Raw genomic sequence first — 14,765 nt, forward strand, 5'->3', positions numbered from 1 at the left:
GGCCGGAGGGGTGGGCATCTCCACTAGCTGGGATGCCCTGTGGAGCTGTAACAAAGAGGGTGAGCCTTTGAGGCTCACCGCCAGGAGTCACAGTTCCTGCAGGGGGAGGTGAGAAGCACCTCCACCCAGTACAGGCTTTGTTCCTGGCCACAGAGCGACAAAGGCACTCTCCCCATGTGGCCAGCAACATGTCTGGTGTGTGGCAGGCTGGTAGAAACACACTGGAAATCGGTTATATTTTCAGGGGGCATCTCTAAGATGCCCTCTGGGTGTATTTTTACAATAAAGTCCACACTGGCATCAGTGTGCATTTATTGTGCTGAGAAGTTTGATGCCAAACTTCACAGTTTTCAGTGTAGCCATTATGGTGCTGTGGAGTTCGTGTTTGACAGACTCCCAGACCATATACTCTTATGGCTACCCTGCACTTCCAATGTCTAAGGTTTACCTAGACATTGTAGGGGCATGCCTCACCTATGCCCTCACCTGTGGTATAGTGCACCCTGCCTTAGGGCTGTAAGGCCTGCTAGAGGGGTGACTTATCTATGCCATAGGCAGTGTGAGGTTGGCATGGTACTCTGAGGGGAGTGCCATGTCGACTTATTCATTTTCTCCCCACCAGCACACACAAGCTGGCAAGCAGTGTGTATGTGCTGAGTGAGGGGTCCCCAGGGTGGCATAAGACATGCTGCAGCCCTTAGAGACCTTCCCTGGCATCAGGGCTCTTGGTGCCAGGGGTACCAGTTACAAGGGACTTACCTGGGTGCCAGGGTTGTGCCAATTGTGGAGACAAAGGTACAGTTTAGGGAAAGAATACTGGTGCTGGGGCCTGGTTAGCAAGTCCCAACACACTTTCAAATCATAACTTGGCATCAGCAAAGGCAAAAACTCAGGGGGTAACCATGCCAAGGAGGCATTTCCTTACAAATGCCAAAGTCTCTGTGGGGCTCCTCACACACATTCTGCTGCTGGTGCACTCACTTTATTTAGAGAAGGGGATTAGGATGCAGATGTTGACTCATCTGGTCATGTTTTACCAGCATAGCCCTTGTTTTGAAAGTGCTAAGGTTTGCCAAGTAACAGTGAGATGTAAGCATCCAACTTGAAAGACCATCTCTCCGCCCCCCCAGACTGATTAATGGATTTGCAGAGCACTGTAACCAAGAACTGAGTCCTGATGAAGCAGAGCAAGGGTGAGGGGGCGTGGCCAAGGACCCGGAGATGGCGCACGCCTGAACTCTTAGCTCCGGAGGGGCCGGCGAATAGAAAGTCAAAATCGTGCCTTCCCCGGGCCGAATGAGGTCCAGGCTGCGGGGCGAGACCAGAGGAGGGGGCCGAGCGTGTGTGGGCCCCTGCGGCGACCCCGGGGGTGCCGAATCTGCCCGTCGGGGACTTCGGAGTCTGTGGGCCTGAGCACGTGACAGAGGCCGCGGCCTTGCGTGGTGCCGAGAGCCGAAGTGGTGAGTGCACGGACGGCACAGAACAGCGGGAGGCGCCGAGCAGGCTCTCCGGCAGCGGCGGAGGTGCTGGCGGGGGCCAGGGGGCCCAGGTGAGATCGCGCACAGCTGAAGCGCACAGAGACTGTGCCACTGGAAGCGCGCGGCCCCGGAATAACAGAGGGGGCAGGAACGGGATCGAGGTCGCGGCCTTGGGCGGGGCCGTAGGTTGAGGCGGCCCGGAGGCCTTGCGTGGACCAGAGGAGAGGGCCGAGCGTGTGTGGGCCCCTGCGGCGGCCCTGGGGGCCAAAGTGGTGAGGGCCCAGGTGAGATCGCGCACTGTGGAGGCGCACGGAGACTGAGACACTGGATACGGGTGACCCCAGAAGAACACAGGGGGCAGGCCCGAGATCGGGGCCGCGGCCACGGGCAGGGCTGCAGGTTGAGGCGACCCGGAGGCTGAAGAAAGCGGAGGTTGCCGGCGGAGACTAGGAGCTGGGGTGGAGATGCCATTTGGGTTCTGGTGGCCCAGCGGAAGTCGCACTCTGACGGGTGGTGAAGTGGTGCTGCTCTGGGCCACGGACGAGGCCCCTAGGAAGGATTGGGGACGAAGCGAGGCCAAGAGCGAGAGAGAGGCAGTGTGGAACGATTTCGAGGTAGCGACGTGACCCGGGGTCAAACTGCGGGGCTGCTTGACTTGAGGTGGGCCTTTGGGCCCTGGTACACACCGAAGAAGCGGAGAGAACGAGGGATAACGGGACCTGGTGGACCCCTGCAGACACCGGTGAGCTAGATGCATGGTGGCTGGTTTGACCGAGCCGGGGGCCGGATCGGGGTGGCCCCGGACGGAGGTGGCCCGTGACCCATGGGGGTTGAATGAGTACCCGGGGCTGAGGAACCCAGAAGATAGGATCAAGCAAGCGAGGAAAAAGGGCCGACTGTTGAAGCTGGCGGATGGCGGATCGCGCCCCCGGGGGCGAGGGGCGGATTGCCTATAAGGTTGAACCGTGGACTCCCCCGGGCGCATTGGAGTACTGGAGATCCATAAAGGAGTAGGACTGAGCACAGAAGTGTCCCTGGTGCAACAAGGGAGACAAGCGGGAGGAAATTTAGTGCCACGATGAAGAGTGACAGTTGAGAGTCCATGACGGGCTAAAGGACCTGGAGCTGAGATGGATAGCGCTTAAACGTAGAGCGCCTGGGGAGAAGCATTCCGAAGCGGAACAACTGAAACAGCTGGGGCAGCTGTCGGGGCGAGGTCCGCTGTTGATCAGATGCCCCCCAGGAGCCGCCACAAGAACAGAACCATGGCCGCTGCAGCTCAGTCCGGGAGCGATGACTCGGACCCACAGGGCCACATGCAGATCAAAGTCCAGGATACTTTAGATAAAATACTCGGGGCGATCGAAGACACCAAAACAACGTTGCAACGGGAGATCAGTCAAGTAGCTGTGGAGGTGAGCCTACTGAGAGCGGACCACCATAAACTGGCAGACAGAGTCAAAGAGACAGAAACTGTACTGGCCGAGATAGCACCAAAGCAGAAAGACCTGAGGGCTGAAGTGACCTCCCTGGCCGACAGAGTGGCGCGACTCGAAAAAAGAGCTGAAGATGCGGAGGGGAGGAACAGAAGGAACAATGTGCGCGTGGTGGGCCTCCCGGAGGGGGCTGAGGGGGAGAACATTGTTGAATTTCTGGAGAAATGGTTCAGTACCTCAGTGGCGCCGGGGCGCTTGACCCCATTCTACACGCTGGAACGAGCACATCGGGTGCCGGCGAGGCCCCTTGCCCCGGGGAGACCCCCCCGGGCCGTGATAGCTAAACTCTTACACTACAGAGACAGGGACTTCCTCCTGCAAAGGGCCAGGGAGACGGGCCCATTTAAAGTCGCAAATGGGGAGGTGACACTGTTCCCGGACTTTACCCTGGAGGTGCAAAACAAGCGGTCTTCGTTTCTGGCAGTTAAGAGAGCCCTAAGAGAGGAGGGAATCCAGTATTCGCTACTCTACCCAGCCAGATTGAGAGTGATGCTGGAAGGGAAGACAACATTCCTCCAATCCCCTGAGGAGGCATGGGAATGGCTTGAGTCACGTGGCCCTCAGGCGGGGGGTCCCATTGGAGAGGGCCCGACCGGTGGCAATGCTCGCCGAGCCCTGAAGGGAAGGAAGACCAGAGACCGCAGACGACTGGCGCCCACACAAACACAGAAAGAGAAAGGCAGGAAGGAAGCACTGGAAGCGGCAGCACGCATGGGTGGGGAGGCATCCCCTCAGGAAGGTTCTGGGAATGAAACGGACGACACGTTGGTGTCCTCTGCGGAAGACCTGGAGCATTCAGCCCGAGCCCCGAAGGTGACCCCACAAACGGCTGACGAACTTGGCTAGCCAGGGCCTGCGGAAGGCGCCGGGGACTGGGCATGTCAAGCGTAATGGCGGCCCCTCCGGACTTGGCCACCCCCCGGAACAGAACCTCGCCCATTCAAAATGGCGAGTACCGCTGATCAAAAGTTGAACAAGTTGCACGGTTGCATAGTTTACTGGGCAGCCTACAGGTTAGGAGGTGCCCTGGGGATGGGGAGTTGGGATACACAGTTACAAGTTAATATGGCAATGTGGGTGGCGGAATTTGACTGCGGCAAAGACATGATGATGTGGGAAAATATCCTTGCGACTGGGGAGAAGCGGGGGTATTGTCACCAGAATGAAATCATGAAATGGCGGACTATAATTTATTGACCTGAAACGTTAGGGGGATGGGCACTCCAGCTAAAAGGCACAAAATACTCTCTTACTTAAAGAGAAGGGGAGTACAGTTGGCATTACTACAGGAAACACACCTGGCGTCTGGAGAGGGAGAGAAGCTAAGGCGCAGGTGGAGGGGGCAGGTGTTTGCAACAGAATACTCAGCTTATGCAAGGGGCGCTTTAGTATGGATCAGAGCGGGGGTCCCCTTCATATTGACCTCTTCCAATATAGACCGGGAGGGAAGATTCGTGATATTGGAAGGGAAGCTACAAGGTATCCCAATAGTCTTAAGCTGCATATACGCCCCCAACCAAGACCAGGTCCCCTTTATGACGAGCCTATCGAGACACCTCACACGCCAAAGCGCTGGGGAGCTATTAGTAGGGGGGGACTTCAATGCAGTACTAGACACAAATCTGGACAGGTCCACCCCGCCTCTGCATGGGGCAGCGACAATCAAAACAGCCAGAAGGCTGAGTGAGTGGCTGGACATGTGGGGGTTGTCGGACGTCTGGCGAATGCACCACCCAACGTCTAGTGAATATTCATACTACTCGGGTCTCCACCGAGTGCATACCAGAATTGACAGAGTAGTCTGCACAGCAGGCCTGATAAGTAATATGACACGCTCAGAATACTTAGCCCGCACTTTGTCTGATCATAATCCCTTGTTAATAACGATGAGGATGTCGGAGGATAGACCCCTTATACCATCATGGAGGCTTTCTCCCTCGGCACTTGAGGACCAGGCGTACAGAGAGGCCCTACGCGGCCACTTGGCAGAATATATTGAGACGAATAAGGGGTCTACTCCTTCTAGGGCCTTAGAATGGGAGGCGCTTAAGGTAGTGACAAGGGGCTTCTGCCTGGGGCAGTCGGTGGGGGTGAGGCGTACACTTGAAAAAGAATGAAGCAGAGCAAGGGTCTGTATTCCCCCTTAAGGTAACACTTACAGCTGAAGGGCAGAACCAAGTGTGTGGATGGTCAGTGTGTGTTGTTATCCTGAACAATTTTCACTTGTATTATAATGTAAATAGGCATTGGCAAAGCCATTCAGCCTTGCTTTGCTAAATGCGTGCTGGTTTCTGATATTGGCTTTAGCAGTGTCAAAAGGTTTTACAATGTGCCAGCACTGGTAAAGCCAATAGCTGTGACCAGCCATTTTAAATGTATGGAAAACAATTAAAATCCTTATTTTCTATGCTTCCATGGCGCTACTTTTAATTTAATTTTTTAACGTTTGATGAAATATCAATTTTGATTGACTTGTTAGGTTATCCCCTTTGGTTCTCATTGGTCTTCCACTGCAGAAAGATATTAAAGCAGGCTGCAGAGGGAAGAAGATGCAGAAGAACTCAATCCTTTGTCAGCCCACTAAAGGAGCACCTTATAGTGCTGGAGTAGTGAGGAGGGTCGGTGTGGTGCTATGGACTGGATTTGATGGAAGAATCTAACCCATTATGTTAGAGGAGGGAGACATATAGATGAAAGATCTGGGAAGCAGAGGCAGTGAAAGGAAGGTAGTACTAATTAATCGGATGGGATTACCAAGGAACCCAAAATACAGAAAAGAGAAGAAAACAAAGGCAAAGCAGACATCTATTTGGTAGCCAAAGTAACTGAACCAATAACAAAAAATCTGGTCTTCTTAGATGTATGCATTAGGCTTCCACCTGGCAGAGTCCACATTGATCATCATTAACAAGATGGCAATGGTGGTGTGTAGCCTACATGCCCGCCTCAAAAACTCTCACTAGCTGTTAACCCATAGACACAGGCGTTTTATTTTTCCTCAAAGAATACTGTATTGTGAATTTTCTTGTGAAGAAATGGATGAACAAGAATGTTGGTGATTAAATGTTTTTGTTCAGTTAAATGTGTAATTGGTCATGGTTACTGGGCCAGGGACCTGGTAGCACTGGATACAATTAAATGGCAGCCAACTATAACGGTAGTTTTATCTCCAAAGTTCCTGAGGCCCAGGCAGTGACCATGTTTAGTGGGGGCTAACCCTTTTGCATTCTTTGGTAAGAGAAGGGAGAGCATTCTGTTGGGGAATGGTGACATACCTGTACCTAGCGTGATGTGCACCACACCCTTAGGCTAGAAATGGTCTGGGTGTTCTTCTGAGTGTTACGCCACTGCTAAGGTATGATGAGGTCAGCATTGAAATTAGTAGGTTTTGTGTGGTGATACCCATCAGAACCATCACAGACTTCTGAGATGACTTAAGAATAGCCTTGGTATGGAAAGAGAGTCTGTCCTCTCTGGAAGAGCGGGTCGTAGTTTGGTTTGGAAAGTTATGAGTATTGTTGCTCCTCTGTTCTAGTTCAGGGCAGAGAAGTAAACCGCTCCAGTGTTCCAACTCAAGCTCACAGTACTTTAGATACCCCTCCTGCACTGAGCTTGCCCTACATTCTGGTGAGCTGCTTTCATCATGACTAATATCCAGGCAGGAAGGGATTGATAGCTGTAGAAACGAAGCGTTGCCAAATCAGTATAAGATGGAAGAGGGTAGAATTCTCAAGACTGTTCAAACGAACTGCCATATACCCTCAGGCTTGAAAAAGAAACAACGGGGCTCCTAAGTTAGCACCTAGTTCAGGTCCTGATGAGACTGCCAGTTATTCTCTGGGGTCAAGATGCTCCAACACTTTACAGAAATGATTGAAAACAAAGGCGTAAAAAGGAAGATAATTCTCTAAATTACCTTGGTAAGTACACCACTAGCTCCTTACCTAGCCTTAAAAGGTTGATTAAAAAGCATTTGTCATAAAAATGTTTTTCTGATGGATACATCCACCTGTGAATTCCTCAACTTTTGAATATCTCCCAGTGCACCAGCATTCCACTGAAACTTTTCTTCATAGCTCCCACGTTGACAAGGGCGTCCCAATGCCTCAGCTCCGCGCACAACTTCATCTGACTTCATCAGAGCCATAAGATGCCCTCGTCGGCGTGTTGATGTCAGTTCCCTTTTTTCCACGCGTTCAACGCTTAACTGTTGTTTGCTCTGTTCCTTAGGTTTCTGTTGGCGACAGTGTTTCAAGTTAGAAAAACAGTAGTTACTGTTTTCCTGCAACATCTCCACTGAGAAAGTCTGGATTGAAGCCCTTCCAGGAATGTGAGGGTCAGATGTCGATCTCGGACCCTCACAATGACTGTCTTTGGTGTCTCAGAACGTCGACGCCTGTTCTTCGTCCCAGAAGATGAACCCGAAGGCCTTAAAAGAAAAGGGAGGCAAAGCTCTTAAGGAAGTAGAAGAAACATTTTCGGAGGTCTCAACCTCACTCTTAGTTGCTGTCTCCCCTCTATTCAAAGTCATCCAAGAGGAAGCCCAAAAAGAAGCGGCGTCACGGTTCGTGACGTCGATCTTAAAGAGATGTCTCTCCAACCGCAGTGTCTCTGCATCTGAGGTCTACTGAAGGGTCTATGCTTCATCCCCCGCGGCTTGCCTGGCATCGCCTTCGAGTCCAGTAAGACCATCGACTTCACCGGTACCTCCTGATCCGGAGCCAGAAGTTGTCCCTCTGACTCCAGTTCTTCCTCAGCCTCCTCAACAGGAGAAAGAGTATCTAGTTTTCCCTGCTCCTAGGACAGTTCCTTCCAGCTTCCACAATGGTATATATAGAATTTTTTTAGCAGGGGCGTGACTCCATCTGGTGCGCCTGTGGGCCCCATGGGTCAGATGTCCTATTCCCTGGTAGGCTTTCCGATGCCATATTAACAGTCCATGTTCCTACCGTCCATGCAGATGGCCCAGATACTCTGGCCTTTTCCGGCACTGAGTAAGGTGACTCCTTCTCCGGCTGACACTCGTCAGAAGTCATCAGCACTGATCGCGTCCTTGGAGCCTTCGGAAGTCTCCATGGCAGCGTTGCGTCATTTGACTCCAATCCCTCTGGATTCGGCTGTTCAAGTATACATCCACGATGCCGATACTGGTGTCGCCAGCGCAAGTGCAGTCTCCTACAGCGCCGCTGCTGGAGTTGAGGCAAATATCTTGTAGAGAAGTTAAACAGCTTCTCAAGGAAGAATAGTATTTCTGTCACAGCAACATCCTGATCTGGAATAGGTGAAATTATGTCATATGATCCAGGATTTTGAGGGATTAGATATTACAAGCGGCTTGGATACTTCCCCAGAATGGGAATTATTGTCGCCAGAGGCCATGCCTCCTCTTGAGGTCACATCATATCATGTGGTGATACAGACATGCTTGGTATGTTGGAGTTACCCCTTCCTACAGCAGGACTCAAGCCGAATCTTATCGACAGAAGTACTTCATTCTGCTGCCTCTGTGTCAGAACCACTTTTACCTTTTAGTGAGCCTTTGACTGAACCTGTGTTGGACATTTGGAAGAAACCTTTGTCTGCTCCAGCAGTGTCTCGGCCCATTGCCAGAAGGTACAAGACTGCTCCAGGGGATCCTTTGTTTTCAACATTGACATTCAACATCCGACAGCTTGGTGGTACAAGCTAGCTGTTCTTCAAAAACTCCAGGGTCCTTCTCAACTTCTCCAGCGGACAAATAGTCAAAGAAAATGGAGCAATCCGCAAATAAGGTATTTTGTTCGAGGAGTATGGCAAAGCGGCAGTTAAGTCTTCAGACCTTGAAAATCAGGAGAGAGACTACAGACCATTTCACAAGGTCCAATGGGTTTGGCCGAACTATTCCTTTCATGGCAGGCAGCACTTCCAGCAGCAACAGACACCCAATCCACTCTAGAAGTTCTACACCGGGCGTGGCAAGAGGAGACAGCGAGAAGCCACCAATCAGTCCACCTCCTCCTCCTCTTCTCTCTTCTTGCACAGCCATCATCACAGAAAAGCAGCCCTATTTTCAGCTTCTTAAAGCATGCTTTTGAAGATGGTCCCATTTTCTACTACAGTGGACGTCTGTAACATTGGACCTGTGTTTTTTTTAGTATAATAGAAAATGGGTATGCTCAACCTTTCCGGGAATTTCCCCCACCTTTTCCTCCTCAGTAAGGTTTTTGTTCAGAAGACCATCTTCTGCCCCTCCTCCAGCAGGAGGTACAATCCCTACTTCAAAAAGGTGCAGTGAATTGGTTCCGGAGCAGGAATTGGGTCAGGGATGCTACTAACGGTACTTCCTGATTTAAAAAAAAAACAAGTAATTTGAGATTTTGAATTTGTTCCACAAGCAGGAGAAATTCAAAATGCTGACCCTGGCACAAGGGCTTCTTGTGCTGGATCTGGAAGACTGGATGGTTTCAATCAATTTACAGAATGCGCATTTTCACATCCCAATCCCGCAGTCGCATGGGAAGTATCTCCTTTTCATGGTAGAGTTACAACAGTACCAGTTTGCAGTCCTTTTGTTTGGTCATACTTCCGCACCTTAAGTCTTCACAAAGGTGATGGCAGTGGTCGCAGCACATCTCCTGCGGTGAGGAGTACCAGTATTCCCGTACCTGGGCGATTGGCTGTTCAAAGCCAGGTCTTCAGAGTTGGTGTTGCATCACTTGCAGTTGAACCTGGGCTTTTCCATAAAAGTGCTCAAGTCTCACCTGGAGCCCTCTCTGCACACCCTGTTCATAGGGGCAGTACTGGACACTACAGTGAATCGTGCCTACCCTCCTCCTCAGAGGACTCTGAACATTCAGGCTATGAATCTGATGTTTGAGTGAAGCATTGGTTCCAGTCCTAAAGGTCTTACGCCTGCTCGGTCTGATTGGTTCCTGCATCAAAGGATTGTGGTCTCCAGAGGAACAGTTGTTGCACATCAGTCTGTTAGAACTGCTGGCGATCTGACTGGCCTTCCTTCTGCAGTCAGTCAAGTTCAGGTCTTGACAGAAAATACTACCGCAGTGTGGTATGTCAACAAGCAGGGAGGTGTGGGGTCGTATCTTCTTTGCAAAGAAGCTCAGTGACTCTGGTTCTGGGCTCTGGACCATCGGATTTGCACCCTAGCAAATCACTTGGTCAGAGTTCTGAAAGTACGTGCAGGCCATCTCAGTTGGCATTTTTCAGCTGATGATGAGTGGCGTCTCCATCCGAAAGTAGTGATTCACATATTCTGGGAGACTCGTCAGATAGACCTTTTTGCCACTCACGAGAACGCGCACTGCCCATCATTTGGCAGCCTCCAGTCTCCCCTGCAAGGAACACTGGGGGACTCAATTCAATTGGACTGGGGCTCCCAGCTTCTGTATGTATTTCTCCCCATACCCTTGATTCCTCTGGTTTAGGGGAAGATTCGCGAAGACCAGGCCCAAGTCATATTAATAGCCCTGGATTGGCAGAGAAGTTTGTGGTACACAGACCTACTTCACCAATCACTGTGCCATCCACTCCCGTCTTACAGGGAAGATCTTCTCTCGCAGTTGCAGTGGCAGGCTCTACAACCCCACCTCCAGAGCCTGCACCTACATGGCTGGAGATTGAACGGGGTTGAATTCTTATTCCCTCCCCCCTGATGTGGTGGATGTTATTTTACCAGCCAGATGACACGCCACCAAGCTAGGTTTGTAAAGTGGTGCGGAGAGAATTCTATTGACCCCTTAAAAGCCCCTTTGGCAGACATCTTATGCTTTGTGATTTTCTTATCTGAACAAGGTTGTGCGGTTACAATAGTTAGATGTTTGTCTGCCCTTTCGGCCTTCCTTTATTTACCTGCCCAACCTTCCATGTTTAAGTCCCCTATAGTGCTAAGGTTTATTAAGGTACTTACTAATACGCATCCTCCCTCTCTCTTTATCATGCCTCAGTGGGATCTTAATTTGGTATTGACTTACCTTATCGGTGCTCCGTTTGAGCCCTTACATAGTTGTCCTTTTAGACTTATTCTGTTTAAGACTGTCGTTCTTGTTGCCGTAATGTTGGCTCGACCTGTTAGTGAATTGCAGACATTAAGTGTGAAACCCCCCTTCATGACTTTCTTTGCAGATAAGTTGGTGTTGCGAAGCAGGGCTGCTTTCCTGCCAAAGGTGGTTACTCCCTTCCACTTGCACCAGTCTATCACCCTGCCTGCTTTCTGTCCTCCTCCACATCCATTCAAAGAGGAGGAACACCTTCATCATTTGGACCCTAAAAGGGCTCTAAATTATATAGACCGGACACGTGACCTCCGGCTGGACCATCAGCTGTTTATTGGCAAAGTAGGCAAAATGAAAGGAAAGGTTGTGCATAAGAGGACATTGTGCAGATGGATCATCCTGTGCATAAAGATGTGCTAAGCCATGGCTAACAAGGAGCTACCTGAAGGTGTACTTGGAGGAGTGCCATGCGATAGATGTGCGAGTGATAGAAGTTGAGGCTACCACGGCACACCATTACACCTCAGCCTTTTCCCTTTCCGTGTAATAAGCACAGATTCTTAGTAACAGAGAGTCCATTTAAGCCAGGCGACTTACAGGTATGGAGCAGGCTTCTGGTGTCAAACAGCTTAGTGGAAGCAAACATTCGAATGAGCCCCTGGGACATTCCGGAGCTGCAGTGATATTGATATAAAATAGAGTGAGAGGGCCACCACAAGTCTTGCAGACTGAGAAAGCCTTCCTTGATTGCACTGTGAGCCCAGGCAGTCAGTGGCCAATTAATGAGGTAGGGCACTCCAAGTGTGTCTAAGCTGCGTCATTTGCGACCTGTGACATGCTGATATTTAGCTGGGAACATGGATGCACCGACCAGAGTCCTGCACCACCCAGATCCCAAATAGCTCCATTGACAGGACCAGCCCCTTCCAGAGACAGTAGACATGATAGAAATGTTTGTTCTCTATAAGAAACTGGCATGTATATGAGAATTGGACATACAGGAAAAGGGATAAGCCATAATTACACAACCTGTTCACACACAACCCAGAACATGAGCAGGGGTATCAGGACAACATTAGATGGTGTTTCTGTTAGCTTTAGGAACCTTAGCCTAATTTTCAGTTCGTAAATTGGGTTGGAATAACTTGAAAAGAACTATGCCTCTCTTGTGCAATGTATTTTTCCAAAGCATAATGGGCCTGTAGTTCATCACAGTTACTGATTGTTGTTGTGAATCTTGAGTGTTATAACTCCAATTAAATGATTGTACATTTTCAAATGTACCTTAAGAATATTGAACTGTATTGTATACCAATATGAAAGTTTATAGTGAAAAGGCATTTTCATTATGTGGAAATTAGTGCATTCAGTCTATCTTTCCTTTTTGCAGAGATGGCCGAGTCCTTGTAGCTGGAGGAAAGTCCAACCTACTTCATTTATGGTGTTTAAACACAAAGCAGCTTTTAAGAATAATTCAAATGCCTACAAAAGTGCGTGCTGTGCGACAGCTGGAATTTCTTCCTGATAGTTTTGATGGTGGGTCAAGTCAGGTGAGTTTTATCTTAACTGAAGAAACTTACTATATAAAGACATTAGAACTAGAATCAAGGCTAGTTTGCTGATTGCCTTTGATGATTAAGTACCACACTGGCATTAATCACTAAGGTTGCCCACCAATTGCCAGCATGTTTCCAACCTGCAGTGACCGATTCACATCTCAGAAGTCTTAATCAAAACGAGAAGAAAGTTTGAACTGATTATCCAAAATCTCTTTATTTTGTTTAGTCCCAATACATATGCAGTCTACACATGCCAAACACATGTTTTGTGATTCAGGGATGTCTTCTTCAAGTCCATATATTCAATACAACTTAAAGATTCTGCAAAACAAATAGATAATGTATTTAATAAAACAGTGCTGATTCAATTAGTCATTTCACTGTCTTAGCTCACAGAAACGTTAGCTAGCATGTATTTTAGGTTATGGTTGTGCATAGATTACAAGGGAAACGTACGTTTCTTGCTGTAATTTACTAGGATGCAACAAAGGCAGAAGAGCCCTTCCTGACCAGACAGCAGAAAAACAACAGTTTCGTCTAGGGCTACCAGGACTCAGGAAGCATCTGATGCAAACATATTCCACTAGATGCCACCCTGTTCCATTTCAAGTGCCACATCACAACACATCCCCTTTTTACCCCTGAAAGAACCCCAATAAAAGACAGAACAAGTGAATAATAAGTAAGGTAACATTCGAGATTTCAAATGGGACAATAAAAAGGCTCTGGAAAAGAATAGAAATGTATAAGATGAGATACAATAGCAGATCACTGAAAATGTAAAACAAACTTACAAAAAGGCTCAGAACGAGCAACAAATTGCACAACTGTCTACCAAACGTAGTAATCAAGCCCGGCAGGCGCTCTCCTGGACCTGTGTTTGAACATTCCTCCCCGCACCTCTCAACGGACCTTCAATGCTTTTTTCCTGCCTACATCCGGTTACATTATCACCAGCCCCTAAATGTGCTGCTTCAAAAGTCTCAGCACATTTCAGACATTTTTCAATGGACATCAGCATGGGGCAACTGCAACTATCAGAATCACGATCTTTGTAGCATACAGGATTCCTTCACCTCTTTTCTGAAAAACAGGTACCATGCGTCTGTTCCATCTGTTCACCTTTTCCAGTTCAACATAATTTTGTTTTGAAGATAAAACCCCTAAGAACCTTTAAATGTTGACATCTTTGTAATCTCATGCCCTGGCTTTCCCATTACCCGATCTCCTGCACTCACCCAACTGTGCTGATTGCTCCTGCGTACATCCTGAGAACCTTTGCTCCGGTCCCGTTCAGTGACTTCCTTCAGCCAAGTGGAAAAAAGCTTGATTTGTACAATGCGACCCCTCATCATGAAGAAAGGTGTTTGACTAGTTGTCACATTCAAACAACAACAGTGTGCCCCACGACCATATCAGTACAGATTTCTCTGCATCTATCCTACCTTTCACAGCCATTTCTATTACTCCCTTGATGATGCAGTTAGCCCTTTTAACCACACTGTTGGACTGGGAGTTATACACAGATGTCTTACATTTATTGACACTCATACTCCTCAAGAACTCCTTCATTTCCTCCTAGGTTGACAGAGTCAGTGACTAGGTATAAAGGAACTCCGTTTCATGTAAAAACACCTCTGAGGACTTTTATGGTGTTGGCAGTGGTAGTTTTAATCAAAACATCCACCTCCAATCAATATGAATGTGTATCTACTAGCACCACTGCAAACCTCATATTATAAGGTAGAGCCTAAACGGGACTAATAAAATCTAAAAACACCATGTTTAATTTTGTGCCATGATCCTGCATTTGTAGATCACCACCTCGTCCAACTTTCAACCATTTTTCACTTCCAAGACAAACTACACACTCCCTCAAATGTTGGTTTATATGCTCAAACATTTCAGGCAATCTAAAACTGTCCTTTAGAATTCCTGACTTTCATGGATTGCCCTAAGTGGCCTTTGTGGAATATCATACAAATGATTTTTCTTAAAAAAATGGCAATACAGACCTCTCACCGTGTATCAATACACCTTTACCTTCAGTGGTTAGCTCTCCCAATATTTTGACAAATGGTCTCACTTCAACACTCGCATTGCTTTAACTCTCACACCCCTTATTCACTAGACTCTTTATTTCTTTGAAAATCTCATCATTGTCTTGTTCAGTCAATCACTCTTCTTTGGAAATGGCTCCATTGCACTCTCGCAAGGCACCTTCCACTTTAGCCACCTCCTCTT

The 14,765-nt window shown here is 48.6% G+C and overlaps 1 protein-coding gene across 1 annotated transcript in view; it reads left to right on the forward strand.

The window, feature by feature from the left end:
• TBC1D31 (TBC1 domain family member 31) overlaps positions 1-14,765 on the forward strand; it is a 578,066-nt gene that overhangs the window by 135,630 nt on the left and 427,671 nt on the right. Inside the window, exon 6 of the mRNA XM_069220688.1 lies at positions 12,353-12,512. Coding sequence (XP_069076789.1) covers positions 12,353-12,512 — 160 coding nt within the window. The remainder of the gene's footprint in view (positions 1-12,352; positions 12,513-14,765) is intronic.

Source organism: Pleurodeles waltl, chromosome 2_2 (assembly GCF_031143425.1).
Source record: "Pleurodeles waltl isolate 20211129_DDA chromosome 2_2, aPleWal1.hap1.20221129, whole genome shotgun sequence".
Taxonomy (NCBI): domain Eukaryota; kingdom Metazoa; phylum Chordata; class Amphibia; order Caudata; family Salamandridae; genus Pleurodeles; species Pleurodeles waltl.